General features: G+C 27.7%; 1 protein-coding gene across 1 annotated transcript; it reads left to right on the top strand.

Annotated features, from left to right (window-relative positions):
- The first annotated feature begins 572 nt into the window (after positions 1-572).
- Positions 573-5,239, top strand: LOC124934846 (transcription factor MYB119-like). Its single transcript, XM_047475344.1, has 4 exons — positions 573-844; positions 920-1,046; positions 1,882-2,595; positions 5,015-5,239. The coding sequence occupies exons 1-4, from the start codon at positions 573-575 to the stop codon at positions 5,237-5,239; spliced, it is 1,338 nt and encodes a 445-aa protein (XP_047331300.1).
- The last annotated feature ends 13,415 nt before the right edge of the window (positions 5,240-18,654 follow it).

An 18,654-nucleotide genomic window follows, 5' to 3' on the forward strand; every position in this document is an offset into this window, starting at 1 on the left:
TATCGATTCGTACTCAGAACACTCTGAATTAACCGAAAGTCATATTAGACACTACGAGAATAAATTTTGGTTGTAAAATATAAGAAAAAAGATTTATCCATAGAACTGAACCAAACAAGCCTTTAAGAATTAGAACCTCTAATGGCCATTTATTTATAATTTCCTTTTACATTATTTGATAACCAAGACCATTAGACCCAACAATTGCCATAAAGAAAAAAGTTATAAATTAATTAAAATTAAGTAATTAAGGCTTAAGAGCCATTTAATAGGGAAAGGCTTTTAGTACTCCCTAATTACCTCTCTCTCCTTTTATTTTTCCCTCTTAAAATTACAATTATGCCATTAAAAATAATTAAGCCACTAATATCTCTTCTCACTCAATAATAAAGTGTGCCAGGGAGTTACATTCACAGACAAATCTCATCCATTGGATCAAACTCCAAGATCAACGGCTATCAGCCCATACAGCCTAGCCATGTCGATGCCTTAGTCTTAATATATGACCATCTCTCCTCTCTCATTTTTACATCTCTCTCCCAATCTCTCTCTCTCTCTCTCTTTTCTAAGAGATGGAATTTGGTGAAAATTTTAGTTCTCATTTTCATTATCCTAAATCCTCATTGACAGCTATAGAGAGGTTTTTGAAGCAAGAAAATAACCATTCTAATGGCTTCACTCTTTCTTTCTCTACTTCTAATTCATCCCTCGATGATCATTCTAACAACATGGAATTATCAGCTTTGATGCATCATGATAAAAGTAAGGTATCAAGAAAGAAGGCATTGAAAAATAGCTCATTTGTTCCTCTTATCAAAGGCCAGTGGACCGAAGAAGAAGATAGGTTAGTCATTTTTTTAATTTGAATATAGTTTGTGAACTTAATTTGTTGATTTTAGTATTTGATTTATCGTTTTAGGGTACTTTTGAAATTGGTGAGACAATATGGAGATAGGAAATGGGCACAAATTGCAGAGAAGGTGGTCGGAAGGGCTGGGAAACAGTGTCGTGAGAGATGGAATAATCATTTGAGGCCTGATATTAAGGTAATGTTTCATGTTTTTATAGTTTAATTGTTTTTCTACTTTTATATCATTTAATTCAGATTTAAGATTTTTAGAATTTGATTTGGTTAAGGCTTTCATTGTTTTGTTTTTTTTACTTTTATGATGATTTTAAGTTCATTTTTTCACAATTTGATTTGCTTAAGGTTTTCGTTGTTTTTTTCGATTATAATTAAGAAAAACAATATCTTTGATAAAATTGTTTCACCTTTTTTATTGTTAAAAGATTGACAGTTTTTTCACCGCATATCATACTATTTTTTAAGACATGTTTTGCGTGTAAAGACACGTAATGATGATGTATACAAAAAAATGTTTGTCGTGTACGATTGTATAAATCTACCTTGAGATTTTACATAATTATATAAAATAAAGATGAGTTTTTAGTTTTATTATACCTATAAGTAATGAAAAGATTGATTTGTTAAATTATATTTAAAAAACAATTCAAGTTTTATATATTTTAATTTATATCCAATAAGAAATATGCATGATCATTAAATATTAGGTATGTTTATATGATTAATTATTATTTTATTTTTTATTTTCTTTAACTTTTGCATGTTTGTGAATTAGTTGTTAATAGTTTATATGTTTTTTATTTTACTTTTTAGATTTACTAGGAATAGAAGCAATCTCACCTTTTTTTTAATGTTTCTTTTTCAATATTTTCTCTTTAAAATAATATCTCATGAGATCATATTAGGACTTTTTTTTCTCAAAAAGCAATAAATGTTGTTACAAAAATGTGTCCATCATTACATGTGTCTAAAAGTTTAGACTAGATTTAACATTTTTTCTAACTTTTCTTTTTTAGAAAGACGGTTGGAGCAAAGAAGAAGAAGTAATGTTGATTGAGGCTCACATGAAGATTGGCAATAGATGGGCAGAGATTGCCAAACAAATTCCGGGAAGAACCGAGAATTCGATAAAGAATCATTGGAACGCGACAAAGAGAAGACAAAATTCAAGAAGGAATGTGAGAAAATCATCGCAAAAAGTTCAAATCAAAGCCCAAAAGCCAACTATTCTTCAAGATTATATAAAAAGAAGCAATCTTGATAATAGTGTGATCGGTTCACAAATTGGCAATGTAAACTCTGTCGATTCATTGGGTATGACCAATATAATATCGACCCATTCGCCAGTTGACGATGAAAACCTGTCAGGGCTAATAATGAAGGAAACATACAATGATGAACTTAATTTCATGATCAAGTTTTTCAGCGATAAAAATGGTCATGATATGAACCGTACGACCCAAAAAGTTCAAGAACTAGAAAACACCACCAATACTCATATGTCATCGGATCAATATATTTCATATCTCTTGGATGGGTCATTGTCGACTAACAATGAAAATTGTTACTCCAATAATAACATGACGACGATGAATAATTTGGATAATTATCTTACGAGTCAACAACAACATTCTTCAAGTTGGGGAAATAATAGAGACATGGATTTGATGGAGATGATCAATAGTTCTAATCATTCTCAATTTACTTTCGGTGGAAGCAATACTTCAAATGTCTTTTTGTGTTAACTATGTTTGTTCATATGGTCTTTAATTTAGTATCTAAAGAGAGGATTTGAGTTTGATATTAAAGGAATTATTATCTATTGGCATGAATTGAAGTGAAATTGCTAATTGCCTATAGCTTGATATGACTATGTAATCTTTGTTAATTTGTTTAATGTTTATGGGCTGTTAAGTGTTTTTTTTTGTTTAAATTTTTTATTTTTAAAAATAGAAGGATAATTGTTTACATAAATGGATGATATACTTCTATATAAGTAAACTTTTCTTTTTTAAATAAGATTTTAGTTTTTTAGAATTTGATTTGGTAGGTTTTCATTGTTTTTCCTTTCATTACATAAATGCCTTCTTTGGCTAAATTAATTAAATTTGATTATTTTAGTTTTGTTTTGTAATTAAGACTTGCTAATGCATATAAATTAAACTTAGTTTTATCTTTTAACAAAAACTTGGAATATCATTAGATAAAATTTGTTTTACTTTTTTTTTCTCGTTAAAAGATTGACAGTTATTTATTTATTTTTATTTTTTTACCGGCAGATCATACTCATACTTGCATGTTTTGCGTGATAATGATGTGTAAAATAATGTTTGTTGTGTACAATTGTGTAAATCTATATTGGGATTTTTTATAATCATATAAAATAAAGTTGAGTTTTTAATTTTATTATACCGTACACGTAATGAAAAGATTGGTCTTTCAAATTATATTTAAAAAGTAATTCAATTTTTATATATTTGAATTTATATCCAATAAGAAAATATGCATGGTCATTAAATATTATGTTTATTATTTTATTTTTTATTTTCAACTTTTTAGTAATTACATATGGTTGTGAGTTAGTGGTTAATAATTTATAATTTTTTTTTCTTTTTAGATTTACCTTTTTTTAATGTTTCATTTTCAATATTTCTCCTTCAAATTATCTCTCATGTGATCATATTAGTCTTTTTCACAAAAATATCTCAATAAATGTTATAAAAAGTTGTCTATCATTACCATGTGTATAAAAGTTTACACCAAAATTTAACTTTTTTATAACTTTTCTTTTAAAAATTAAGATGGTTGAGTAAGAAGAAGAAAAAATGTTGATCGGGATCACATGAAGATTGACAATTGATGGGTGCAGATTGCCAAACAAATACCGGTAAGAACCGAGAACTCGATAAAGAATCATGGAACACAACAAAGTGAAGACAAAATTCAAGAAGGAATGTCAGAAAATCATTGCAAAAAGTTAAAATTGAAACTCAAAAGACAACTATCTTTTAAGATTATATAAAAGAGAAGCCATCCTGATATAGTATGATCAATTCATAAATTGTCAATGTAAACTCGGTCGATTCTTCATGTATGACCAATATAATATCGACCTATTTGTCAATTGACGATAAAAACATGTTAGGACTAATAATGAAAGAAACGTAAAATGACGAACATAATTTCATGATCAAGTTTTTCAGCGGTAATGTGGTCATTATATAAATCGTGCCACCCAAAAAGTTCAAGAACCAGGAAACACTACCAATACTCATTTGTCATAGGATCAATATATTTCATACCTCTTTGATGGATCATTGTCGACTAACAATGAAAATTGTTACTCCAATAGTAACATGACGACGATGAACAATTTGGATAATGATTTTAGGAGTCAACAGCTACATCCTTCAAGTTGGGGAAATAATAGACATGAATTTGATGGAGATGATCAATAATTCTAATAATTCTCAATTTACTTTGGGTGGAGGCAATACTTCAAATGCCTTCTTCTGTTATCTATGTTTGTTCATATGGTCTTTAATTTAGTATCTAAAGAGAGAATTTGAGTTTGGATATTAAGGAATTATTATCTATTGGCATGGATTGAAGTAAAATTGATAATTGCTTTTAGCTTGGTATGAATATGTAATCTTTTTAAATTTGTTTAATGTTTATGGGCTGTTATTATTATTTTTACTTTTTCTTATTTTATTTTGTTTAAACTTCTTATTTTCATTTTTAAAAATATAAGGATAATTGTTTACATGAATGGATGCTATGCATTGTAAGTTTTAAATTATGTTAATATATATATACTAATTTCAACATTTTCACAATAAATAATAAACTATCTATAAATTGTCACAATAGAATATTGTCAAGAATAAACTTTAAATTTAAAATAAATAAAAAAAATCAAGATTAAACTAGAGATTTTTTTTTGTGAAAGACGACGTAACGTCAATAAAATAAAAGTCATAAAAAGACAAAGGAGTTACATGAGTTCAAAGGAAATCAGAGTAAAAACAAACCGAATGAAATACAAAAAAAAGAGATAAAATATGACAAATGAGAATTGAGAATTAAAGTGCAATGAAATCAGTGGTTATGGTGACTTTCTCATAAGCGATGTTCCAATTTTTACAGATTAACCAATTCTTCTTGTCTGTGGGAATACGTCTCCACGTTCGGATGAGGGAGTTTCCGTCAGTGATAATATTGTTCCAGACTGTATTTGCATTGTTGGCGAAAAACAATGTTGGCGAAAAAACACTTGAACGTATTGGAGCTAAAGTCGTTGCCCTTGGTCTTTATGATGACGAAGTCCTTGACGTTGGTCCATTCGTTTGGGAAATTAAGGAGGCTCATTGATGCGGAGAATCTGCGCCAAAGCAAGGAGGCAAACGAGTAGTTCCCAAAGAGGTGTTCAATGGACTCCTCGTTTCCCAAGCAAAGAAGGCAATTAAGATCTGGGATGCTCATGTACTTCTTGATTCGATCATGTGTATTGAGTCTCTCACAGAAGGTGAGCCATAAAATGAATTGGTGTCTGGGGATTACTTTGGTAGACCACACTAAGTGGGACCATGGGACAACGTCCCCATGATGACGAACACAATCCCATGCAGACCCTGAGCTGAACCTACCATTGTTCTCGACACTCCAAACACGAGATCATCATGGTTATTCAGATGATAGGATGAAAGTGCGTCAAGGATTCTCGCACCTTCTAGAATAGTCCTCATAAGGCTGTTCTAATCGCCGCTTTTGACTTGTTGAATTGTGGCCAATTGACATTCTCGCCTGATTTGAGTGATGGATAAGACACTATTATGAAGGATGAGTCTGTTTTCGAACCAGGGGTAATGCTATAATAGAGTGTCATTACCGTTTCCAATTTGAATGTTGATCATCTTGCCCGCGCTGTCTCTAAGCTTTAGAATTTTTTTAAGGGACCACGCCATATCCATTCTGATCTTGCATGTCTAGATGCTGATGTCTTTTCTGATGAACCTCGAGTATACCCATCTGACCAAAGGCGAATCATGGTTCTTTTCCAATGCCCAGAACTTTCTATAGGTGAGAGTTTTGTTCTAAGAGACATTATCCTTGATGTCGATTCCGTCTTCGATTTTGGGCTTGCATGTGTCCGTCCATTTGATCCTTTTCCCAGCACGCCCTTGAGTCCCCTAAATGAAATTCCTCATAAGCTGATCCAATTCTTTCATGACTTTCTTCGGGAGGACGATCTGTTGCGCCTAGTATCCGATAATAGCCATAACAACTCTAGTGACCAGCTCAATGCGACCAACATAAGAAAGTCTTTTAGTAGCCCATTCCAGAATAACATTTTTTACCTTTTCAATTAGAGGTCGACAGTGAGAGATCTGGAGTTGTTTAGAGGACAGTAGGATGCCCGGGTAATGGACGGGGAGCGATCCTTCTTCAATGCCCATGATCCCGAATATGCTAACTTTAGTTTCCTCCTCGACGCCGCCATAGAAGGCAAGGCTTTTGCCCTGATTAATTATGAGACCTGTAACACTAGAAAAAATGGTGAGAGCCTCCTTGATAGTTCTAACAGAGTCAGCGTCAGTATGCGCCAAGATGAAGAGATCATCTGCAAAACAGATATGGGTGATAGATTCTTGCTTGCAATAAGGATGGTGAGTGAAATGTCAATACTTTAGGAGCATTTTAACAATGCACTCAAAAACCTCCATAATAAGGACGAAAATGTAAGAGGAGAGATGATCCCCTTGTCTAATCCATTTGAAAAACCTATCATGGATACCGTTCACGGTCTCAATGAAGTGGGGAATCGAGACACACTGCATAATCCAGTCAATAAAGATACAAGGGAAACCAGAGACGGTTAAGAAATCGTGAATGGCACTCCTATTGATGGAGTCAAAAGCCTTTAGGATGTCCACCTTAAAAGCCACACACGGTGAGATAGACTTCCTACAAACCTTAAGAAGACCCTCATGAGTAAGATATTATGGGAGATAGACCTGCCAGGGATGAAAGTTGATTGTCCAAGACTAATGAGTTTTGATATAACTACTTTAAAACGTTTGGCAATGATTTTTGAAATAATTTTATAAGTGATATTACAGCAAGAAATGAGAAGGAAATCTTGAATCATTTCAGGGGAGATCTTTTTTGGAATAAGGTTGAGGATGGTTGTATTCCATTGCTTAAACACATTGCGGTTCCAAAAGAACTCAGTGACAGCCTCACAAATACTCTTTCCGACAATGTTCCAACTAGCCATGAAGAAAGTGGCGTTGAATCTATTAGACCCAGGGCTTTTGTCACCTTTCATGCTAAAGAGGGCGTCTCTGATCTCATTCACACTAACCATCTCAATGAGAGATTATTATCAAGGATAATATCATTTTTGTGTTCAATCAATCATTTTTTATTTGAACAATGGGTTGAATATTTAAAAATAAAAAATAAATTACAAACCCGATCAATATTTAAAATTGTTTTTTTTGTGTATCATCCCAAATTATAATATTTTAAAATAATTATTAATTTATTATATATATATATATATTATTAATAATAAAATGATATCATTTAGAAAAAAATAATTAAATAATATTTTTATTATTTATTTAATAAATTAAAAATAAATAAAATTTACCATTTTATTATACAATATTTAAAAAGGTTGATGTACAACAGTCACTTAAAAGTTTTTTCTTTAAAACATATTTAATCAACTATCTATTATTAAAATTAATGTCATATTTTGTTATTTTTAATTAATCGTATTTTTTTATAATGCATTAATTATTAAAAATAATACTAACCAATGTTTATTTTTATTTTTTTTAAAGCTCATATAGACGTATATATACTTGTACAACTAGCTCACTTAAACGTATATACTAATAAAATGTCATTTAAAAATTTAAACATGCTATCAAAAATTGACTCATTTAACCTCTTTTAACTCACCATAGTTAATTTTTAATTTTTAGTTATATATTTATTAATTAAATATTAATATATTTTGTCTCTTTTTTTTTTAATTTATTTTATTCTTAAATTTTTATTAGGTTTATATTAGTTTTTTTTATTTCATCTTCATTTTTATATCAGTTTTTTATTTTTTATAATTTTTAAATTCTTTTTTTTTAAAATTAACAATTTATTTATAAAATTTGTGTTTTACTATAATATTTTTTTTTTTGATAAAAGGATAAGTCAGTGTTATATCCAACTATTGGGACTAAACAATTTTAAAATAACTAATAATCAAAATATATAAAAAATATAAAATTAAGATAATTAATGATGAATACTTTTATATATATATATATATAATTAAAATAATCAATAATAAATACTTACAAATAATAACTTTTTTTTATGAAAAAAATAAAAATAGAATATTCATTTATTAATGAAAAAGAATGAGAGAGAAAAATATTAATATTTAATTAATAGATATATAAATAAAAATTAATTATAATTTACTAAAAGACTAAATGAGTCAATTTTTGATAATAAATATATTTAAATGACATTTTATTAGTAGATACGTTTAAGTGAGCTAATTCTACAAATACGTACGTTTAAGTGAGATTTTTTTTTTTTTGAATGTATAGACTTTAAAATAAAATTTTGTTATCAGTTATTAATTTATTTTATAAATACATATAAATAATAACATTGTATCAAGAAAAATAAATCACATTAATTTATATATATTTGTTTTTCAAAAATAAAAAAGAAACAAATTTAACCTATATTATTCTCATTTTGAAAATTCCTAAGAGACTATTTTAAAAGACTAAAAAATTGCACACTAAATGGGTTGTCAAAGTTGCTTAAATTTGTATTTTTTAAAAAAAAAAAAAAATTAAACAATGATTTATTATTAAGGTTAATTTCATGTTTTTTGTGTACTTAATCAACAATTTATTATTTTCATAATGCATTTAAACAAACAGAACCATATTTATAATTTCTTTGTATTGAGCTCAAATTACAAACTTTTAACCAATTATTAGTATATTATAAATAATAACATATTATCCTTTTAAAAAATAATTACTTGAATTATATATTATACTCAGGTTGAATATTTCGAATAATAGGGTGTAAAAAATGAAAAAATTGTTGAATCAAACATTAAATAAGAGTGGCTTAATGGCTTTTGACTTAAAGTTTTTTTTTAAATATGCTTACACAACCATTTATTATTATAGAACATGATATTATATTGTTTGTTTAATAAATCATATATTTATTTTGATTATAATTGATTATTTTAAAAAATGACTGGACTAATATTTATTTATTTACTTTTTATATTGAACTCAAATTACAATTTTTTTTTTTTTTTTTTTTAGCAATTATTAGTTTATTATATATATATATATATATATATATATATATATATATATATATTATAAATAATAACATCTTTAAAAATAAATAATTACATTAATTTTATATGTATACATTTCTTTTAAAATAAATAAATTTTACAACATTGATGCACACAATTTTAATAATTGCAATACTCTATTAAAGCTTAAAATTCTTTGAATGGAACACTAAATGAGTGTGTAATCACCGAGAATTCTCTTTTCGTAGCTTAGCATGTATTTAGACGACACGTGACAATACGGGGATCACAATACGGGATCACGAGATGACTCGAAGTTCGATGTGATTTAATATTGGTTTGCGTACTAGACGTCTTTTAAAAGAATTTTTTTAAAAAAAAATATGAAAATACCTGAGAGCTTTTGAAATTAATCATGTAAAAATAATAATTTTATTCAAATTTTAATAATCTAGGGTCAAATAATAATCTGGCCAAAACCCGGTTTGATTTAATCAAACATAACTAAGTTAAAAGATTGTTTATTTGAAAATAGAGTCGCCAAATGATTTTAGAACATCAGTAAAAGGTACGTGCATAAACGTATTTTATACTAGAGTCTCTATAAAGGGTTCAACTTTTGGTTACGCTCGGGAAAGGACTTTCACGCTATGTTCTCTACGTCCGTCAAATGACAATTTTATTTTATTCAAACAATGTATGGCTATAATGTGATTTATTTATAGCATTTATTTACTTTTATTTAATAGTTTGGGGTCCTAAACAAAGATAAGTTTACATTACGTAAATAATTGTACAAAATTATTTGAAAGGGCGTAGTTACGATTGCGTTGATATAAAACTGAGTAAACCCCGAAAAATATTAGAAAAGTGTTAATTTTTAAAAAATAAATTCCAAATAAGGCATTAGTCAAAATATTTCCTTAAAAATTATCCCAAAAATATATAAATATCATTTTCTGACCTTTCGAGATTATTTGAAAATGGATTGGGGTTTAAATTATAAAAACAATTTTGTATTTTTGGAAAGTGGAACGAAACAGGCCATAAGATCGGAATCCTAAGGTTTGGGTCTGGTTTTACCGATATGGGCTCGGACGGGCTTGGTCTAGACCGGGAAAGATTAGATTAGGGCTCAAGAGCATTGGTCCCTAGATCTAGAGGGCTCGGTCCTGGACTCGGGAGGCTCGGTCCCTCACTCGAACTGCTCGGTCGAGGGACTGGAAAGCTCGGTCTTGGGGTTCAGGAGACTCGGTCTTGAACTCAGGTGGTTCTCGGTCGTGGACTTGGGAGGTTTGGTTCCAGGTATAGGTTTCTCGGTCGAGGACCTGGGAGGCTCGGTCCCAAATCAGACCTCTCGGTCCGAGGTTAGAAACCTCGGTCAGATTCATCGGTCTTGAGTCTCGATTCTAACTCAAGAACATATGTCTTGAGTTTTTTAGTCCTAACTCAAGAATATTGGTCTTGAGTCTCGGTCCTAACTCAAGAACATCAGTCATTGGTCTCGGTACGGATCGAAGATTCTCGGTCCTAACTCAAGAACATCGGTCATTGGTCTCAATCCGGACCAAAGATTCTCAGTCATATTTCTCGGTCTCGGTCCTATGGGAATCGGTTGTCGAGAACCGAGTGTTCTTGAATTTGTCAAGAATTGCATGTGCTATAACTTTTGATATAGATCATGAAATCATGATCTGTAAGTTACAGTCGACTCATATGATTATATGGAATAAAAGCCCTAACCCTAATCACGATCAATCGATCTATATAAAGATCAATTTTTAAAATTGTTTTTAGGTCAAATTTTGAGATATTTTTAATTAGGCCATTTCAAGTTTGATTTTTGTTCCATTAGCTTTGAAATAATGAACATAGTCGAACACAACCAAAACAAGAACGTCATTCAATCTCTGTAACAACTTTTGAAGATGAAATCCAAACTCATTTTTTAAAAAAATTCAGTTTGATCAAATATGATCGGGATGATGTTACAATGATCAAGAAATCATCCCAACATGTTTACAAACATGTTTAGAAACTATTTGAATCAAGAAGTCAAGATTAAAGCTCAAGAACATGAACTTTAAAAAATCCAAGATTTCAATCCAATTTTTCATTTTTTTTTATTTAAGGTTGATTTGATCATATCTATTTCAACAGAAAGATCATATAACATCTAGCTTCTAAACAAATAAATCATACAATTGAACTATAGAACAACTCAAACTGATCAAACTTAGAAAAATCTACTTTTTAATCACAAATCGAATTACAAAGGTTCTGGATGCTTACAAATAGTTGGAGAACACTCCAATGATGTATTAGAAGTTATTCCAAAGCCTTAATCAAAGCTTTGATCACCGGAGATGGTTTTCACAAAAACCAGTTTGACCGGAATCTTTGAATATTTGATTCATTGTGTAATATGTGTTGATTGTTTAATGGATTGGTAGAGGATCACATAAGGACTATTTATACTAAGTTTAGGTTGGTAGAGGAGGATGAATTCAACTCTAATTTGATCACCAGAGTTCTTATCCCTAAAACTAATTCATTCGTGGCAGCCTAGTTTTAGTGGAAGATGTGGTTAATAGGTTTAGGGATAATGATGGCGAAGATAAGGCGAGCACATAGGTGAAAAAATCAGAGGATAAGATCAATTGTAGGAGGAGATAGAGCTTTTGGAAGGATCGATCACGATTCCGCCGAGCTCCCTACATCGGCGAGAAGACGCCTAAAATAACGTCGTTTTGATTTAATGAACGCACTGTTAGGCGTTCCATTGGATCTCCATCTGCGTTTGGGCGATCGGGCTAACGGGGTTAGTGACCCGTTAGTCGATCATGTGTGAACCGGGCGCACATTTGCTTGGCTACAACTAGCAGGCGTAGTTGATTCTTGAGCGCTGGATAAAAATTCAGCGCTAATCCGTTGACTTTGAACCCTGCTGCAAAGTTTAAACATAAATTTTGTCACACTAGATTATCAGTTTATATTTTTAATAAAATGGTTATTTGAATTCTAATTTTAATCATTTTCTTGCGTTTTCTCACCAAAATTTTCACAAAAATTATTTTAGAAACTTAATAAAAATTATGTTCATTATTTGTATTTTTATGTGTTTTTTTGGGTATTTTAAGTATTTATTTATTTTAAACCATAAATTATACATAACCTATGTTTAAAATCATAATTAAATAATTTCAATTCGTTCTTGGGTTTAATTTGTGTAAAATAAATACAGTATTTTAACCTCAACTAATTTTTGAATTTTTATTTAATTTTTTAATTAGAGTTTAATTATCATAATAATTAATCATAATTTGATATTTAATGTCTTTTGGGGTTATTTTAAATCTAAAAAATCAAAATATTATTTTAATATTATTATGAATAATAATATTATTTGTCAATTAGAGTATGTCAATTTTTTATGCTTATAGAGTGTGAAAGGTTTTACAATATTTTTTTTATATTTGATACCAAATTAACAATTATGTTATTTTATATATTTTATAAATAATAACATAATATATTTTTTATAAGTAATTAAATGATATATATATATATATATTAAAAATAAATAAATTTTTCTATATTATTATACAAATTTAAATGTTACACAATACAATACTATGTCAAAAATATAAAAATGATTGTCAATTGAACAAATCTATTCCTTTCTTACTAACTTTTCTCATTTACTTTCCCACTCTACCCATATAATAAGTTTGATTAGAGTTATTTAAAAAAATGGCTCAGAGTGTAAGACTAGGGAAGCAAGAAACCTCGGGTTTGCTATTGTTGAATCTTTTATGCAAATTTAAAGAACTTGAGAAGTTAGTATGTGGGAAAACGTACAATATATGTGCAAATGTTAATAAATTATATAATAAGATAAATGATATAGTTTTAAAAAGCGACGACTTTACATTAGCATTTTTTTAAAAGGTGTGGTTGTTCCTTAAATAATATATCATGAAAGCATTTGAGCATTTTCACTTATTTTATTCCTTCGATAAAGTTGGAACTCAACGTTAATTTGTCTTATCCATAAGGCTCCCACAACCATAGATATAAAGAATTTTAGACCAATTAGTCTTGTGTCGTCGTTTTATAAGATTATATCCAAATAGTTGGCGAACAGGTTGCGCAAAGTTATTGAATTAGTGATTACGGCTAATCAGATGACTTTCATCAAGGGTCGACAAATGTTTTACGCAGCACTTATCACAAATGAATGCATTGACTCGACAAATTACAAGGGGGATATGTGTGCATTTATTAAGTTAAATATTGAAAAAGCATATGAACACGTGAATTAAGAATTTTTATTTGATATAGTTGGTAGAATGAAAATGGGGAATAAATGGATGAGTTGAATTAGATTTTGTGTTTCGACGATTAAATTCTATGTGATTGTGAATGGAAGTCTTAAAGGGTTTTTTGAAAGTTCAAGGGGTATTAGACAAGGTGATCCATTGTCTTCATTCTTGTTCGTCATTGTGATGGAAGTACTTTCTAGAATGATGAAGTTCGCAGAACAAACTGGTCTAATTAGAGCGGATTGTGGGGCAATAACGTCTTCTTTTATCATTTCTCAATTGCTCTTCGTTGACGATCTCAATTACTCTTCGCCAACTATCTCAATTGCTCTTCGCTGACGATACATTGTGAATGTTACAGGACACACGTAAACATGCAAACATATATGAGATATTTTATGGTTGTTCAAAGCATGCTCTAGACTACGAGTCAATATCGGTAAATCTAATATTTTATTCTCGGACTATGTTTCCACTAGGAAGAAAACATACTTGGCAAGTATTTTAGGTTTTACTATTGGTACATTTTTGTCTACTTATCTTGGTATGCCTCTCGGTGCTAGAGCCCGCTCCTAAACATCTTGGGACCCAATTATCTTAAAATGGAGAGGAAGTTACATATTTGGAGAAGAAAGATGATTTTGAAAGGGGTCGATTGGTCCTTATCAAAAGTGCATTGATCTCTATGCATACTTTTATGATGTCTTTGTTTCTTATTCCTAAGACGGTGGTCGTGAAGATGGAATGAATTATGTGCAAATTTTTTTGGAATCTTCTAAGTCCTCCTTTAGTCATTTGGTGAGTTGAGATAAAATGAAAAAAGTCAAGGATCAAAAGGGCTTGGAAATTATAGATTTTGTTTCATTTAACAAATCTCTCTTGTCAAAATGGTGTATTATATTCTTTTCGGAACCTAACTATTTATAAGTTGATATTATTAGATGTAAGTATGGACATGATTGATCTAGATGGTTCACTAAAACTAGATTTCGACCAGGTGGTTGAAGTGTTTGGAGAGACATCTCTACTATATGGAAGTCTTTCTATGGGCAATGTAGGTTTTCGATTGGCAAAAACTAATCGAAGATTATGGGATGATGTTTGGTGTAGTGTCAAAAGTCTTGCCTTGTCATTCTTAACTCTCCCTTCAACATTGGTATGTATAAATGCATTGGTCAAGGACATGTTTGATCAACAATTGAATATTTTTGTGATACTTTACGTTGGCAAGACATGGATTCTTGTAAGGTTGTTCATTCTTACACATTATTTTGTAGAGATTTCTCCATATGACTTCCTATGGGAAAATTTGAGGGATTCTAAATTCTCTTTGAAAATCTCGTTTTTTGGATGGAGTATCATGTATGAAGTGATCTTGATGGACGATAAATGTATTATAGTTAGTCGTTATAGAATGTGTTGTGAAAGGTAAAGATGAAAACTCACTTGCTTTTGTATTACAAATGAGTGGTTGTGATTTGGAGCCTACATTGGAATATGATTGACATTGAATGAGTGGTGTTGAGTCAATCGTCGTTTATTAGGTTATCTAGATAGAAAGTAAGAGCTCGGTCAGGGTTAGTCAATGGGTTCACATCCCGATTATTTTATGGTGGACTATTTAACTTGAAATGAACCATAGTACGTTCAGTGATCGGTTGATCGGCGTGTTTACTCCACAACGCTATTATTATGACGACTAGGGAGATCTTTTCTAGAAAATCGGTGGAGGCAGTCGGTGAACTCATTGATCTTCTTAAATATTTCTAAGCTCGTTAAATATTAATTTTATGTTATTTTTATTCATTGGTAAACATTTTTGGGTTTTCTATTGTTGTTCCAAAATGGTAAATCTTATTGTGTTTTCCCACTCTTGTTTTGATTTTTTTTTCGAACGGTAATATAAATTTATAAATTATTTAATTTTATAAATACATATAATTAATAAAAATTAATTTAAATATTATACATTAAAATAAAAATATTATTTAAACCATTAAATTAACATACATTAAATACTAATTAAAATAAAATGTATTAGGATATAAATCAAACTTTTTATAAAATTTATTAAAATAATTACATATTTTTATCAAAAATAATACATTATATATATTTAAATAAAATATATTATATAAACATGAAAATATATTATATTAAATAAAAATAAAAAACATTCCAAAATAAGTTAAATTTAGCCAAAATTATTAAAATAAAATACATATTTTATTTTACTTTTCTTGTTTAATAAGTTTTATGTAAATTTTATTTTAGTTTTATTTATTGTATTTTATTTTAATGTTTATATAATTTATTTTATTTTAATATATATTATTTTAATTAACTTTTATTTTAATTATATATAATATATTTATAAAATTTAATAATTTAATAAGTTTACACTAAATAAAGTTTTTGAAGTATGTATTTTGAATATCAACTAATTTTGATTTATATTGAAATACATTTTTTTTAATTTGAGTGAATATATTTTATTTTAAAGTATAATATTTAAGTTGATTTTTATTTTATTTTAACTTTTTAAAAAGAAAAAAACTTAGATGGTTTGGGAAAGCCAAAAAAATGTGAATAGTTTGATTGAGTGAACCAAAAATTTGAATATTTTTGGAATATTAAAGGATCCCAAATTTTTTTTCTTTTATTAAATTTTTATTTTGTTTTTGTAAAAGACGGTCAAAAATTAAATTACAGAAAAATGTCAATAAAATCAAAATAACTAAATATAAAAGGTTTAAAATAAATAAAATTCTAATGATCCCAATTGAACATCCAATTAGTATTAGTAGTAAGGAATCACTTAATATACTTAAAAAAAATATATTTAAACAAACATTTATTAATGAATAATATCATGTTTTATTATGCTCAATTAACTAAATTTTTTTTATATAATGTGTTAAATACTTTATAAACAAAATAGACCAACATTTATATGTATGGACCTCAAATTAAAATTTATTATCAATTATTAGTTTATTATATATGTATATATATTATAATAATAACATGATATCACTTTGAAAAGTAATTACATGAATTTTATATATATTTGTTTTCTAGTAGTAAAAATAAATATATGTATTTTTATTGTATTATTATACTCATAAACTATCAGCTATCAGCTTACAATTTTTAAAAAGAAAATAGACTTAAAGAACTATTTAATCCTTTATTTTAATTTTTATATTACTTTAATTGTTTTTAGGTATGACTTCTATAAAGCCTGTATTTTCTGTTTTTCCAAATTAATTTTAAAAAACAAAATTTTCTTTTCCAAAGTTAGAATTAATATATATATATATATAATATATATATATATATATATATATATATATATATATTTGTATGTATGACTTCTATAAAGTCTAAAAACCGTATTTTTTATTTTTCAAAATTGATTTTAAAAAATAAATTTTTTTTTTCAGAGATGGTTCCAAAGTTAGAATTAATATATATATTATAATATATATTTATTATAATTATTATGAAATAAAACAAATATAATATCTATAATTATATATATATATTTGTGTGTATGACTTTTATAAAGCCTAAAAACCGTATTTTCTGTTTTTCGAAATTGATTTTAAAAAATAAAATTTATTTTCAGATAGGGTTCTAAAGTTAGAATTAATATATATATATATATATATATATATATATATATATATATATATATATATATATATATATATATATATATATATATATATATATATATATATATATTTATTTGTGTAAGACTTCTATAAAACCTAAAAACAGTATTTTCTGTTTTTTGAAATTTATTTTAAAAAATATTTTTTTTTTCAGAGAAGATGGTTCCAAAGTTTGATATATATATATATATATATATATATATATATATATATATATATATATATATATATATATATATATATATATATTTATTATAATCATTATGAAATAAAACAAATATAATATTTATAATTATATATATATATATATATTTATATATATATATATATATATATATATATTTGTGTGTTTGACTTCTATAAAGACTAAAAACAGTATTTTCTGTTTTTCGAAATTGATTTTAAAAATAAAATTTTCTTTTCAGAGATCCAAAGTTAGAATTAATATATATATCATAATATATATTTATTATAATTATTATGAAATAAAACAAATATAATATCTATATATATAAGCAAATGGGCCGAGTCAAGTTCAAAATCCATGCTCAAACACAGCCTTCTGAAAAACAAGCCAATTGCAAGTTCTAGGGTCGAATTAAAGGAAGAGGGATTTAGAAGGCCAATTTGAACAAGAAAAAAGAGATGAGACGCCTTCTTGTTGTTCCAGGGGAAAGCTCAAAACGACTTCGTTTTGAAATTATTTTTGCACTTATAAATAAAGTTTAATGACTCAAGTAAAAATGGTGGAGTATATGCCAAAAATAACTGTTGAAGATTTCAAAATAAATCTACATTATATATATATATATATATATATATATGTGAGAAGTGATAAGGGAGGGAATGAGTAACTAGCTAGGAAAATGATAAAATGTGAGGAGAGAAAAAAATGAAAAAATTTGTTATTTTTTCAACAAATCAGTTGCGTGTTACGACGTCATTCCCTATATATATAGGGAGAGAGAATTTAAAAGAGAGAATAAAAAATAGAATGACATAGCATAATCTAATTAATTAAAATAATAAAATAATTTATTTCTCTTCTCACACTTTATACGTCATTAACTTTCTCGTTCCCTCCTCAATTTCCCTATCTATATCACTTATATATATATATATATATATATATATATATATATATATATATATATATATATATATATATATATATATATATATATATATATAGGGACGGACCCATAAATAATTTTTCAGGAGGCTAAATTAGTTATACTTGTACTTAGTGCGACCCTAAGTTTTGGGTTGCCCCAGCCTAAAAAAAAAATCAATTTTGACAGCTAAAAAATGATAAAAATAGTTTTGGTGAGGTTAGAACTCATGACTAGATAAAAATCTTTTGTTTACATCATAAACAACTAGGCTAGATCTAATTACGTTTAAAAAATA

Source organism: Impatiens glandulifera, chromosome 4 (genome assembly GCF_907164915.1).
Source record: "Impatiens glandulifera chromosome 4, dImpGla2.1, whole genome shotgun sequence".
Lineage (NCBI taxonomy): Eukaryota > Viridiplantae > Streptophyta > Magnoliopsida > Ericales > Balsaminaceae > Impatiens > Impatiens glandulifera.